Genomic DNA, 15770 nt, shown 5'->3' on the forward strand with positions numbered 1-15770 from the left:
GTGGAGATTGTCGATGGAAGTTACTAGGAGGTGGCCGGTAATTGTGTATTACTCTTATCCCTGTAGCTTTTCCAAGCCATTGGCTAGATCTCAGAATATTTCCAAATGCAAAACTAGATAGCTACAGGATGTTAATAAAGTTTAAACCTGTCTCACAGATCAAAGCAAGGCTGAAATCATAATGAGGCAGTTTTAATGTATCACTGTAAAAAAATGATTGTTTGTGCAGAGTTGTGGTTAGCAGGGAGAAATATTGTTTGAGAACAAATCCTGGCCCAAATCCAGAGTAGTGATAAGCAGTAGGCAAACAGATTCTATATGGTGCAAGTCACGATAACAGTGCTTGCATGTCTGAGGCATGCTACACTTTTGTTCTCTGGATCCTCACACATGACCTGTTCCAGACTGGCCAACAATTAAGGAAGTAGCATTTAAGACCTTGACAGTGATCACTGATGGTCACACATCTGGTATCTGTGATGGTTTGGTAGATTCTTGATCAGTATTAGTCTGGCACTTACTGAAGAACTTCAATAATTACATGTTTTTGACTCTTCCCTATGCTTCATGTTGTATGAGTAAGCTTTGGCTTGTTTTGTAACACTTATTTTCTTTCTTTGTTATGTCTGACTTACGTACATTAGTGTATAGTATGAACTGGAACAGTTCCACAATTACTAGATTCACATCATAAAAATATATTTTCCTTCAATATTACAGTATTGAACAGCATTTTTTTTTCAACAAGGATCCAAAGGTACTTACATTAAAGCAAAAGTAGGCAGTATTTTTTAAAATAGTGGGTCAAATACCCATGAATAAGTTTTATTACAAATTCATCACAATTATTAAAAAATATATAAAATGTACAGAATGATTTACTGCTGAAAGCTGAATCAGAATATCACAGGCTGCACAAGTCTTGTTCCCATCAAGCAAGGCCACATTAAATTCATATTGTAGTACAGTTAACTGCAAAACAAGATTAATAGTGGTTACTGAAATCATATCTGAATGTAACAGTAGATTAAACAGAAATTTAACTCCACCCAGAACATTTTTGTAGACTATCAGTTCCACAAGTCAGCTGCTAATCTGTTTGGTGCACAATTTGTGAATATTACAAGTAGTAAAAATATTACATGTTAAGACAATGCTAGGCAGTCAGCGTAGTTTTATTTCCTTTTGCTTAGACGATCATATTTTGTATTGTATCATGTTTATTTTGGTTCAGTTGCCAAGAGCATTTACTGGACGTGACTACAAATGGAATCAGTTTAGCCACATCCTTTCAATGCAGTCTCAAATAGAGCTCTTATCATCAAATTCACTTGTGATAAATTTCTCCTAAGTGTTCATTATATGTCAGTACTGAAGGACATGCATCAAAATTGTGACTGCCATGAAGTCATCACACAGTTTCAAATAAAAGGTACATGGCAATACACACAATCAGTTTGTCAGTTGCACCTGTGAACTTCCTCCCAGTACCGACACGTCTTGCACTTGACATAGCAGCACCAGTAATACTTGCAGTGACAGCGTTCCACCCTCTCCACAGTGACGGTATAGTGACCACGACCACAGCACATCTCGTTGCAACTATCATAGCCATGGGATGTTGTGTTGCAGATCCTGCTGGCAGAAAAAAAGTAAAAATTATAATGAAACTGAATTAAGTTATGATTTGGGTTATAAAATAGAACTACTACTTTTTTATTATGTTCTCTATACAATGTACTTGTCTTTGAAATGGTGGAAAAAATGTTTCGCATATCTGAATGGTGATATACAGGCAATATCTTTGCAAGGTAGATTGAAATGCACCATTTTGTAGTATGATGATCACTTAAATAGCCTGTGCTGAGGTACAGCAAAATCTGGTAACTAAACGGAGTTGCAGTTGTCAATTGTGGCGAAAGACAGCAATTTTAAAATGATAGGCGAAAACTGACAATTTTTGTCAAAAAGTGCGAGTGGAACAGAACCAACAGCACAAATAACACTAGCAAGCATTCCTAATAAATTTGAAATTTAGGATAACTGTGTTTTACCATAACACAAAGATGAACTTCGTGAATTAACTCTTTCAGACCTGATTTTTTTCTGGAGGAAGGTAAATTTTTCTTTGTGGTAATGCTCTTAGGTGATCTTTGTAATGTTTGTAGATGCATGGTTTATACAAAAATGTGTACCCATTTTCAAAACATATTCTGTACACATGGTATCATTTTATGGACTAAAATAACTAATTATGAAAATTCTCCATTGCAATAAATAGTAAAATGATTGTTCCATTATTACCACGCAAAATGACAGTAACAGTATTCAGTTATACAGTGGAGTATAGCAGACCAACCACATCTATGTATTCTCAGGGTCATGAGCTGCTGCTCCTGCTACATTGATTTGCTGATATTTTCATAGTTATGCCTAACAGTTAGCAGCACTTTTGCATGATGAAAAGACTGAACATTCACAAATGTGCATCTCAGATTTCCATTGGGGAAAAACACTTCTTTTGCAGCTAAGATACAGAGGGACTGAAAGGGTTAACAGGTTACAGAATTAAAGGCATTCCTCTTGTGTGGATCTATGGGTCTCAGAACAGAAAACAGAAAGTGAAACAGACAGACTGTCACAGGCATGTGACTAGCTTTGGATTGGAGCAACATACCAGTTGGGATTCTTCAAGGAAAGGTATGCCTACTGGGTTCTTAACCTACAAAAATCATCTTCCAAAGACTTTAAGGATGATTAAAAACTGTAATATATGCTGATGAAGCAAACATACTACTCAAGGGCCCAAATCCTACCTTGACATAGTCGAGATGGTAGCCTACAACAGGTTTCAAACCAAAGGGTACAAGATTTAATCTTACAAAGATTCATATTAGGCAGCTGCAAATTAATAAGCAAGAATTATGATGGGACCAGAAGCAAGAGTTTTATGGTCATATAGTGAATAAAATGCTGAAAAGTTCCTTGAGATCCAGCTGAATAACAACTGAAAATGAGTCTACAAAACTCATAAAAATGATCAGTTTGGCATGTATTGCACTTAGCCTATCTGTGTGATTTGGAGGCAAGGATGCAGGCTTACTGTTTGTTTTCTTCCTCTGTTTTCTTAGGGAATTATGTTCTGGTACAATTCATCTCAAAGTATTTATTCAACAGACTCGAGCATTAATAATAATTTTAAAGTAGATAATGTACAAATTACGGAGACCTTTTTAGAGGTTGTCTTACTTTCACTTCCTAATGGAGTCACTCCTTAATGTTGTTTGCTGCTGATTCTGAGAAGCAGTAAGAGCTGAACTGTAATTTGCACAATCACAAAGCAATACACTATATAAATTTCATTTAGAGTTTGCATCCTTGTCCTGGGTTCAGAGTGGAGTTACATGTTTTTTTTCATCGGCACTTTGATAATCATAACCAAAGCGGTGACATTCGAATTCATGTTAGTGATACTGTGACAACACTATCGAATATTGATGTGATATTGATTCATTTTTGTCTCCTTTTCATGGTTAATTTTATTTGCATTGTACTAGGCACATTTTCTAGGAAGGAAGCTTTGCATTTTTCTCACTTGGAAGGTGTTCTCCTGGTGTGGTATCTGGATCCTGTTTGTTAGTAGTGAATCTCATTAGGAATTTCGAAGCTCCGCTAGCAGCACGGCAGATTTCAATGAAGTGAGGTTGCGACCTGCTTTGTGCTTTTGTCGACAGAGCCAGTGTCTTTCTTAACCCTGATCAGATGATGCCAACGTTTCTGCATATTCTGTCAGGAAACGAGACGTGGCCTGACCAGTGTGGGAAGGTCCTTTGCTTTTACTCCAAAATTTGGTGTATCTAATTGAAGTGAGTCACCCTGTCACCATGCTTGATGTGAAGAAGCTGATCAATCGCTGGGGCACTACTCCTTCCCAGTACCAACGTCTTATATGTTATGGTACATTTTTGTATATCAAGAGTGGGGAGTTCCTGCAGCATTCTCCTGTTTTTTCATGATATAATCTATATTCTCATCTGCCACATTGGCAGCTACATTGATTCATCCCTCCAAACTGTTGTTTTAAAAGTAGATAGTTGTGGAGGGAGATCTGAGTTTTGTGACCATTTGATTGCTGCCCACGGTGAGGATCACCTGTCTCCCAGGATCACCTGTCTCGTTTGGTGCTGATGTGCACACAGTTTGCTGAGTTTGGGGAAACATGTTGCAACTGCTGTTGTGTGATGCATGTTCTAAGCAGCTAGTTACTTGCTCATTTTGCCACACAACTTGTACTGCTTAATTTGGTATGATTTGTGGCATTTCATTGTATTGTTAGCTTTGATTTCACAAGTTGTCCAGATGAGAAGATTTTGTTGATCTTTCTCTGCACAGTCTTCCACACTTCTTGGTAAAACACCACAGTGTTAGCATCATTTTGTAATCTGATTTGAGTTTTAGAGAAGTTTGTGCTCTGTTAATTTTTATTGTGATTTTGTCAGTCAGTAGAGCAAATAAATATCTGTGAATTTCATAAGGAGAGGCACTTGGCAGTGGGATATACTTTTTGAAGTCGTGTATAAGCTGATTACATTAAGGTCTTAGGTATCACACTTTGCAGCCATTCACCCTGGTGGTCCATCACTTGCCAGTAATCGATAAAACTTTTTTTGGAATTTTTCCTGATTCTCTACATCTTTAAAAAAGATACATAATGCAATGTGTTTGTGCAGAATAATGGTTAAGATTCATCGTGTATGTTTACTAAAAACTCAGTTGTCTGTTTTACACTTGGAATGAAGTTAGACATACTTGAAGAATGGGAAAGATATATGTGGAAGATAAAGGTGCCCGACAAATAATCTGAATTTAAATACAATTTTTTTGTTCTTTTTAAAAATGGTTCATGATTCAGTAAAGCAGTCAGCTTATGACACGTTAGTAGTTTATAAAATAGTGCAATGAAGTCTGAGACCTTTATCAATACAGCATCTCTGTATTTAGTTGTAACATTATGATCTAAGAGAGATAGCATGTGGACCACATATTGACACACAACAAACAACTGAAGACACCCATCAAATTTTTATGTATAAACAGAAAAAACCTGTCAAATTTTAATTGCATCAAGACAATCTTACTACATTCAAGTAACATTTGTCATATTGATCTAATATAAAATCAAATGCATTATCTAGGCATTACAAATTCTGGTATGTAATAAGATTTATTGCACCGCTGTTATCTGTGCACTTACGTTTGGAAATTTTGTATTTCACATTTTGTCATAACATTATACATCCTAATGTAGTTAATGGCTTGAGAATGAATGAAAATGTTAGAACTAGTCACAAATAAAAATATAATTTGCGGCTCTGACAGAAACCTTAATAAATATCTATACACAAAAGACAATGTCGTGACTGACTCCTCATCGCCCAGCCCAAAGTGTTAAGGACAGAAACTTGAAATTTCTAAAAGGTATGAATCTTAGATTGTAGGTGTCATTTAAGATGGGATATTTTGTAATTCACATCCTAAGGGGGTGAAATAGGAGCTGAAGCGTTTTTCTTCTGAAAAATGTTACTATTAAGGCAATTTTGAAGCTAGACCCACGAAAATTTGTGTTTGGTTTCCTGGTCAGAAATAAAGAAATATGTTTTAGAATTTTTGGAAATTTAACATCTTATGGGGGGTGAAAGTTTTTATGGAAATATTTCATTGTGCAAGCTTCTATGTTAGAAATAAAACACATGGGTGTCACTCCTAAGGGGTTGAAATAGGGCCAGACTGATTTACTGACTCATCATCGCCCAGCCCAAATCTTGAACGATACAAACCTGAAGTTTGGAGAGGGTATGGAACTTATACTATACACATCATTTAAGACTACGAAAACTGGTATCTGGTTTCTCAGTCAGAAGATAAAAAATACGTCTTTAAGCAGTTTTGGAAGTTCAACCACAAATGAATTAAAATACTGGGTGGAAGTTTTTTCGAAAATAATTACCATACTAAAGAATTTTTAAGGCTACTTCTATCACAATAGGTATTTATTGCCCGGTTAGAAATTAAAAAGAAAAAAAAGTGTGTTTCAGCGTTTCTGGAAATTCAAACCCTAAGGTAGTGCAATTGGTGACGAAATTTTTTAAGAAAATATTTCGTTACATTAAGAAAATTTTAAAGCTAAAGTTATGAAAGCATTTCAATGCTATCAAATTTGAATCTTATATTGTGGAAGAATTGTAATTTATTATTTGATTGTTATATATCTCTTTTAACTGTAGGAAATGGGTAAACTTGTCATTATTGGCGTAGTTTGTTCTTATACAATATTAAATTTTGTATGTGTTAGCATCTATAAGTATTGTTCTTGTGTGTAATTATGACTCGTTCCATATCCATGCAATTATTCTCTTGCTTACAATAACGGAACACGAATAAATTATTCCTAAAACTGAGAAATACTTGTGGCAGGTTCTTAGTCGTTGTGTGAAGATTAATTTACTTTCAATGCGTCATTTGTATTTAATCATGACATATAATATGAAGATTAACATCCTCGGACTCGACAGATCTGGGAATTTCATAGACGCCAATATCTACTAGAATGGAAGTTGTATTCAGCTTCATATTTTTTGCATCAACGGGGTCCTTCATTTCTATTTTTAGTAGTTTGTTCGGGAGATACACATACCCCATCACTTGTTTTCTTCGGATGTCAGACTCTTCAGTTATGCTTTTAAGTGGCCATAGCGTGACTGTTCGTCCACAGTTTTGATGTACACTTTTCATAAATTTTGGGCCTATTCTTCTCAGCTTTCCTATTTTGAAACTTACGGTATCTTATTCCTTACAGAAATATGATCGGAAACTTTCTATCTAACCGTGACGCTCAGCGAAACCACTCGAATTTTTATTGAAACAGTCTTCAGAATTGCCATTCTGCACGACTTTCTTCTTTGTCTGTAGTCATCTACAGACTTACGTGTGGTTCCTTTGGAGTCAACTGACACTGTTATACATAAATCGCTCTACAGCTTCGTCTCAACACAGTACACAGTCACACATATGGGTCCCAGCTGCCTGTCGTCTGCGAAAAAGCGCAAAGATTCCCATCTAAGGCGGCCTCCATTTCCAGTTGAACATAAAAAAATGCATCATGTAGGACGCACCTGAACTTCAATGCTACTAGAATCGGAAACTGCGCAACATATCGATTTTTTTTTCTTAACAATTATATCGCAGCACAACCTAACCTGGAGCACCCTTACAAGCTTTTCATACTGTTTCTGACCGTCCTGTTTGTTACTGTATGAGGATGGAAGGGTACACATATATCAGAATGTCAAAGGGTCGATGGACAGTTCATACCAGAAGGGTGAGATATAGGCTGCTGATAGAAGGCAATCGCTGGTGTTTCTTCTACCTTACTGCGACCTGTTGGTGACTCATATAGTCAGTTTATCAGCTTACATGTAATATACCACCCTATTGTTCTCAAACTGTGTCAAGATTGTTTTGGTGAACATTCAACAGAGGTGAGGACGTCTGAGGTCATCTGGATCACACCTGGTGCGTTATCGAGAGGCATCCGCGAGCTTTCGGCGATTATTGAACAAGCGGGGATAAGCAGCGCAACCCCAGTGATTTACTGAGCCGCTTCCGATTTCAAGGCTTCTAAATGTGTTTACTTAATAGACTGGCAATATTTGAAATACAGGTATAAGAAGAGAAATCTAAATAAGGGAAGTAAATGTTAGAATGAGGTGTTAGAGATGGAAGGCAGACGGAGTGTGATAAAATGGGCAAGGATAGAAGAAGCAATATTGCTCGGGAAACTGCCTGGCAATCACCTCAAACTTTTGAGTCAATTGCGAAGTAAATTCATGCGATGATTCTTTCTGAAAATGAGTACGATGTCCTAACCATTACATCACCACACTGGGTGCATCACAACATACGCATAGAAACGCTATCTGTGTTCATGATACACACTGTGTATGTAGATGAAGGAAAGTAACAGACAACAGTGTTTTACAGATGTTTGAAAAAGTTTAGAAAATCTACATAATGAACTAGAGTATTTATACTTCATTGTCCAGTTCCCCCAGTTTCCATAATGAGTTGGAAACTTTAAAAGTTTCTTGATGCCACTGCGACGTAAAGTTTACGCTTCGATGAGCTTTTTTTGTGTTGCTATTTTTTGGGGTCATCGGTCTTCTGAATGGTTTGATGCAGTACGCCAACTTCATCTCAGAGTAGCTCTTGCATTCAGCGTCCTCAATTATCTGTTGGATATATTCCAACCTCTATCTTCCCCTGCGGTTTTTACCCTCTACAGCTCTTAGTATCAGGGAAATAATTCCCTGATGTCTAAACACATGGCCTACCATGCTGTCCATTAGTGGCTTCTGGGAAAGAGCACATGAAAACCCTAATTTTTGGCACCTTGAGGAGTTGTTGGTTACTTTTCTTTGAATACTGTTAAACGCAATGTAGATGCGGTAACCTGAAATACACGGCGCTACATCTACTGCGCTGTGCTACATAGTGCTGCTCTAGACTCGGTGAAACTTGGAATCAGGGTCGCGAGCACACCTTCCCTTGTGCACATTTTGAGGAGCTTCTGCGCATGCGCAACTGGCGTGACGTAAATGCTTTACGGGCCATATACATACGGATTTGATAAACAACGAACAGCCGGCCGCGGTGGCCATGCGGTTCTAGGCGCTGTAGTCCGGAACCGCGCGACTGCTACGGTCGCAGGTTCGAATCCTGCCTCGGGCATGGATGTGTGTGATGTCCTTAGGTTAGTTAGGTTTAAGCAGTTCTAAGTTCTAGGGGACTGATGACCTCAGATGTTAAGTCCCATAGTGCTCAGAGCCAAACAATGAGCACGGTTCACTCAGCTGCAAGTTTACGTCAGTGCCACCAGGTGGTAGTAAGCTGCAGTAGGTTTTTGTCTACTTTCGCTTGCATAAATCCTGCAAGGCGGTAGTGCTACACCCCACAGATATGCGAATTCATTCATTGTGTATTGTAAAATTAGATCGGACGTCAGTATATGTTGTAGTTGTACTGATAGAAAAACCTATTTTGTGGGATTCTGAATGAGATACAGGACATTAAATTTTGGATTTTATCCTAGAGTAATCCATTTGAGATGCTGAGAACAATATAGCACATCATCGTCGATTAAGAGACTGTAGCATTTATCCATGCTTCTGACATCTATTGATCCTATGGTGATTCGGTTTATCTGTACAGTAGGCCCGCATTTTATGTATATCTGAGCATTCACGAAAAGCTGCCTCACTGGTTTCTCTGATATTCACATAACTGTGGGCAGTCGAAGACGGTGTCCTTATGGCTCTCAGTGCCTCATTTGTATTCCACCCAAGTGAGCTTGTTGGTAGATAATACTAGTTGAATTTAATAATTTTCGCAAACGGCTCTTTGTGTTTGGAGTTCGTTGTCTACTGTGCACGAATCGACTTTTCTGTGGAGTGTCAACGCGAACTCTGTTGAACCTGAATTAAGCGCTAACAGAAAAGAAAATTACCAGGAAAAATTAGCCGCAAAGAACCTTGTGCATTCCAGACCAGATCCATTGTCTGAGGAAGTGGCGAGATCAAATAAGCGTGACTACAAGTGAACATTTAACAAAGAAGTGTACACGTAAGTTGTGTCGATGCAACGTAAGAATGCCTGATTTTCAGCTCAGAAGTTAATTCGTTAACTACACTCCTGGAAATTGAAATAAGAACACCGTGAATTCATTGTCCCAGGAAGGGGAAACTTTATTGACACATTCCTGGGGTCAGATACATCACATGATCACACTGACAGAACCACAGGCACATAGACACAGGCAACAGAGCATGCACAATGTCGGCACTAGTACAGTGTATATCCACCTTTCGCAGCAATGCAGGCTGCTATTCTCCCATGGAGACGATCGTAGAAATGCTGGATGTAGTCCTGTGGAACGGCTTGCCATGCCATTTCCACCTGGCGCCTCAGTTGGACCAGCGTTCGTGCTGGACGTGCAGACCGCGTGAGACGACACTTCATCCAGTCCCAAACATGCTCAATGGGGGACAGATCCGGAGATCTTGCTGGCCAGGGTAGTTGACATACACCTTCTAGAGCACGTTGGGTGGCACGGGATACATGCGGACGTGCATTGTCCTGTTGGAACAGCAAGTTCCCTTGCCGGTCTAGGAATGGTAGAACGATGGGTTCGATGACGGTTTGGATGTACCGTGCACTATTCAGTGTCCCCTCGACGATCACCAGTGGTGTACGGCCAGTGTAGGAGATCGCTCCCCACACCATGATGCCGGGTGTTGGCCCTGTGTGCCTCGGTCGTATGCAGTCCTGATTGTGGCGCTCACCTGCACGGCGCCAAACACGCATACGACCATCATTGGCACCAAGGCAGAAGCGACTCTCATCGCTGAAGACGACACGTCTCCATTCGTCCCTCCATTCACGCCTGTCGCGACACCACTGGAGGCGGGCTGCACGATGTTGGGGCGTGAGCGGAAGACGGCCTAACGGTGTGCGGGACTGTAGCCCAGCTTCATGGAGACGGTTGCGAATGGTCCTCGCCGATACCCCAGGAGCAACAGTGTCCCTAATTTGCTGGGAAGTGGCGGTGCGGTCCCCTACGGCACTGCGTAAGATCCTACAGTCTTGGCGTGCGTCGCTGCGGTCCGGTCCCAGATCGACGGGCACGTGCACCTTCCGCCGACCACTGGCGACAACATCGATGTACTGTGGAGACCTCACGCCCCACGTGTTGAGCGATTCGGCGGTACGTCCACCCGGCCTCCCGCATGCCCACTATACGCCCTCGCTCAAAGTCCGTCAACTGCACATACGGTTCATGTCCACGCTGTCGCGGCATGCTACCAGTGTTAAAGACTGCGATGGAGCTCCGTATGCCACGGCAAACTGGCTGACACTGACGGCGGCGGTGCACAAATGCTGCGCAGCTAGCGCCATTCGACGGCCAACACCGCGGTTCCTAGTGTGTCCGCTGTGCCGTGCGTGTGATCATTGCTTGTACAGCCCTCTCGCAGTGTCCGGAGCAAGTATGGTGGGTCTGACACACCGGTGTCAATGTGTTCTTTTTTCCATTTCCAGGAGTGTAATACACGAGTTGGGGATCTTGTACATGTATCTGAAAGAATAAAAAAGCACGAAAACTCCGACTTACACAAAAATGCGAAACAGAGTAGAGAAAGTTCAAACATTATTCCGTTCTTGCCATAAATTGTATTATATACAAAACAAAAACGATTCTTCCTTTTTTCAGACAAGTTATGCATATTATTAGTATTGACTGCGGCTGAAGTTGTATAAATACTTTGATAAGCGTAACTGTTGCACAGGAGGTGCTATTAATTTCGCACTCTTATATTTATCTAAATTTAAAAATTTGTGAACACCCAGCTTGTATACCTAAGAGCCGCCACTGATCCTGTCCCTTCTTGTCAGTGTCCTCCGTATGTTCCTTTCCTTGCAGATTCTGGGGAGAACCTCCTCGTTTATAATCTTATCAGTGTAATTTTCAACATCCTTCTGTAGCACCACTTCTCAGATGCTTCGATTGTATACTCTTCCGGTTTTCCCCCAGTCTTTGATTCACTTCTGGGCAATGCTGTGCTTCAATGTGCGTACTCAGAAATTTTTTCCTCAAATTAAGGACTGTGTCTGATAATAGTAGACCTTTGGCTAGGAATGTCGTCTTAAGCTATGATAGTCTGCTTTCAGGGTTGCCACAAGTTCTGGAAATCAGGGAATTTCAAACATGTCAGGGAAATCAGGGAAATTTGAAAAAAAAACACTGGAAAAACGTCATTTTTATCTCAGTAGAAGAAATAGTTTGTTTACTGAGATATCATGCATCATCGCTGGCTGGGCGCAGCTGAGTACGTGCGCTACTTCTCTGCTCTCTTATTCTTACTGCCTCTCCCCTTCCTACCATTGCCCTCAGCTTTCAGTCGTTGCTTCCACACTTCTTGCCGCTAGCGTGGCCTGCCGACGAGAGGGAGAGAGGCGTGGTTTGTTTGGATTTGATTCTCAGAGGCTGTAGACACAGCGGCTGGAGACGGCGGGTATGTGTGCACGAGTTGTGTGCGAGTGATTGTCCGAATGTGTGTGTGCTTTCGTTTCCTGACAAATGATATGGCCGAAAATTTAGTTCTGAGAGTGTGATTGTCTTTTCTACGTGTCTGTCTGCCGTTCAGCGATCATCTTTACGGTGAGTTGCTGCCTATCCTCATCAGTATTGATTCTCGAAGTATTCGCGCAAGTTATCTGTCGCATGGATTGATCACCGAGGCCTCATTTCACCAACGTGGTGTCTGTGACACGTGAATAGCTGGCCACACGAGTGGATTTCCGCGAGGGGGCAAAACCGAAGGCCATTTCTGCGGGTGTGTAGCGGATCGGGCCTGCCGATCTGAAGCCATTTGGTTCCCTCTGATGTGCAGGCCCTACCCGCCGGATCTAGTCTCACCGAACTGTCCGCAGGTCGGGTCTTTGTGTGTGTGTGGCCTAATGCGGCGGATTTTCGTGGTTTATCCATGCGCCTAGGACTGCGGTGCCCCTCGGCAGGCCAGAGACAACGGGCGATAGATTTCAGAAACTGCAACTGTCTCACCACGAGTACATTGTACAGTGCGGCGTTTTGTAGGCTTACTTACTTACTTACTGTAGTACATTTTGTAAGAGGTCCATGACTAAGGAATTTTTTGCTAGCGCACTCGAGCAGATGTAATTTCGATGGATTGCACACGCGCTGCCTGCGATATGTAAGCTATAAGAGAATCTCAGACCATAGAGCAGTGTTGTATGCAGTACGAACTGTGTGGCAGTAGGAGTAGTAGTAGAGAGCAGTTGTGTGTGTGGAGTTGGCTGGGCCGGTCGTGGGGTGCCTGAGCAATGCAGTATAAGGTAAAAGCAGCGTCGCGCATATGTAGTATTCTTATATCAAGTCCCATGTAAATGTTTAAAAAAAATTTCGTAAATTAATCTTTCTGATAATAATGCATCTCAATTTAAAGAATTTACTAATTTCTCTAATCCATGGTCATCTCGATTATTGTAAAGAAAAATCAGTTTTTTTTATATATATGACAAATCTATCGGCCAGCATTGCACTGGGCTGTGCCAGAAAAATCTCTTATAGGAGCAGATATATATGCGTTATCCGGTGACTTTATTGAGGTAAGAATTTTCAATTTATTCAGAATGATCTTTCAGGGCCATGACGCAGCACTGCTGCCGTCCAAATTTACCAGTTTAGATTCACAGTCAGTTATTGAAAGGTTATAAGTGACCCACAATTTTATTGAGAGGTTAGTCACGTTATTATTGTGAGGTTACGGAATAATAAACTGTTGGTAAGTTACGAAATTTATCTGTTGGTAGGTTACGCTAAAAATGTGAATTATATATTTTGTCTGTTGGGATGTTACACTAAATCTGAATGTTATATATATATATATATATATATATATATATATATATATATATATATATATATATATATATATATAGTGGGGATGTTACAATTTTGGCACTTCGAAAGTAGTTTATGTATTAGAAAGTATGGACGATAAGAAGAAGAAAATAGTGGCAGTCGCTGGCGGTTTGTACGCTACGTACTCATATATTTCTCGAAAGAAAAATCACACAATACCCGCAAAATAATAGACATAACACAATAGGTAATTACCGACAATAACGAACATAGTAGAAGCAACATTTAATTGGCGGTCACCTATAGTGTTGGTTTACACAACTCTTCACTATACACTTATTTCAAGAGGTCTACTATTTTTCTGAGGTTATTTCTGAAAAAAGGGAAGGTATTTTAAATCTGTATTGTGACTCCAAGGAGATGCGTATTTTTGTCACGTAATGCGTTTCGTAGTCTTAATGAAACACACATACCAATTTGGCTTGTTTTCTTCGTCTAAAAGAGGTTCATTACAAAAGATGTTGATGTTAGTACTTAAGGTTTTTTCTCAGATATTTTTGAGATCTCAAAATTTGTCAGAAGAAATGCAAAAACTTGTCTGGAAATGAGAGAAATATCGGAGAATTTACTTGGGGAAACTTCTGACAATCCTGCCCTTGCTTCGTCCGCCATGAGCTGCTTTGCCTACTTGGTCACCAGTTTTAACGTTTAGTTCAGCTCCAAACTCATTTCTGCTACTGCTGTATACTCTCACCTTTCTTCGGTTTGCCGGCCGGAGTGGCCGAGAGGTTCTAGGCGCTTCAGTCTGGAATCGCGCGATCGCTGCGGTCGCAGGTTCGAATCCTGCCTCGGGCATACATGTGTGTGTCGTTCTTAGGTTAGTTACGTTTAAGTAGTTCCAAGTTCTAGGGGACTGATGACCTCAGATGTTAAGTCCCATAGTGCTCAGAGCCATTTGAACCATTTTTTTTTTCTTCGATTTACTCTCAATCCATAGTCTGTACTCATTAGACTGTTCATTACATTCGAAAGGCCCTGCAATTTTTTCTTCGCTTTCACTGAGGACGGCCTCCACTAGCTGGCTAGAAGAGCGAGGGGTATATTGGTAGGTGGCACTGAGTGCTCTTCACCGGAGCCGTGTGGCCGCGCGTTGCGAAACGGCGAGCCGTGTTGTCCCAGGGAGTTGGTCGCCGGCAAACACCTGCGCGGCCGCCGCTGCTCCGGTTCACGGCCCGAGTCGTTTGCACAGCGCGCCAGAGACGCTGCCCCGCCGCCCGTGTGTGCGCACGGCATGTTCAGAGATGCATTCCCGCCTCCGAGCCACCTCTTCAGTGGTCTCTCGCACCGCCGCGATCTGCCCAGGGCACGAAGCCAAACAGTGCTCCGCCCTAGCGGGCAGCGCCTCACGGACGTCTCTTGACCACCGTGCGTGTCTGCCTCAAGTCGCCTCGTACCGTAAATGCACAGCCAGCCAAAAAAAAAAAAAAAACAAAAAAAAAAAAAGCACCAGGAAGGATTCTTCATCTACTACATTGTTGTTGTTGTTGTTGTGGTCTTCAGTCCTGAGACTGGTTTGATGCAGCTCTCCATGCTACTCTATCCTGTGCAAACTACTTCATCTCCCAGCACCTACTGCAACTTACATCCTTCTGAATCTGCTTAGTGTATTCATCTCTTGGTCTCCCTCTACGATTTTTACCCTCCACGCTGCCCTCCAATACTAAATTGGTGATCCCTTGATGCCTCAGAACATGTCCTACCAACCGATCCCTTCTTCTGGTCAAGTTGTGCCACAAACTTCTCTTCTCCCCAATCCTATTCAATACTTCCTCATTAGTTATGTGATCTACCCATCTAATCTTCAGCATTCTTCTGTAGCACCACATTTCGAAAGCTTCTATTCTCTTCTTGTCTAAACTATTTACCGTCCATGTTTCACTTCCATACATGGCTATACTCCATACAAATACTTTCAGAAATGACTTCCTGACACTTAAATCTATACTCGATGTTAACAAATTTCTCTTCTTCAGAAACGCTTTCTATATGTCTTAAATTTTAGCTGAAATACTCTGGGGGACAAAAATCGCAACACCAAGGAGTTGCTCGACGTAAACGAAGTTGGTAGGAGTGTTTCTACACACACATAAAAAAAAGTTTTGCATCACCTCGGTTCCGACAGTTCGGGAACCTGTACAGAAAATTGGAGTAGAGATCAACATAAACATTTCTGCCCTTTTTATTGCTCATGAAGAGCACACATTGCATGTTCACC

The 15770-nt window shown here is 41.0% G+C and overlaps 1 protein-coding gene across 1 annotated transcript in view; it reads right to left on the reverse strand.

The window, feature by feature from the left end:
• Positions 1-822: 822 nt before the first annotated feature.
• LOC124594463 (protein Wnt-11b-2-like) overlaps positions 823-15770 on the reverse strand; it is a gene marked incomplete at its 5' end in the record, with an annotated part of 200194 nt that continues 185246 nt past the window's right edge. Inside the window, one exon of the mRNA XM_047132839.1 lies at positions 823-1635. Coding sequence (XP_046988795.1) covers positions 1461-1635 — 175 coding nt within the window. The remainder of the gene's footprint in view (positions 1636-15770) is intronic.

This window comes from Schistocerca americana, chromosome 2, assembly GCF_021461395.2.
Source record: "Schistocerca americana isolate TAMUIC-IGC-003095 chromosome 2, iqSchAmer2.1, whole genome shotgun sequence".
Lineage (NCBI taxonomy): Eukaryota > Metazoa > Arthropoda > Insecta > Orthoptera > Acrididae > Schistocerca > Schistocerca americana.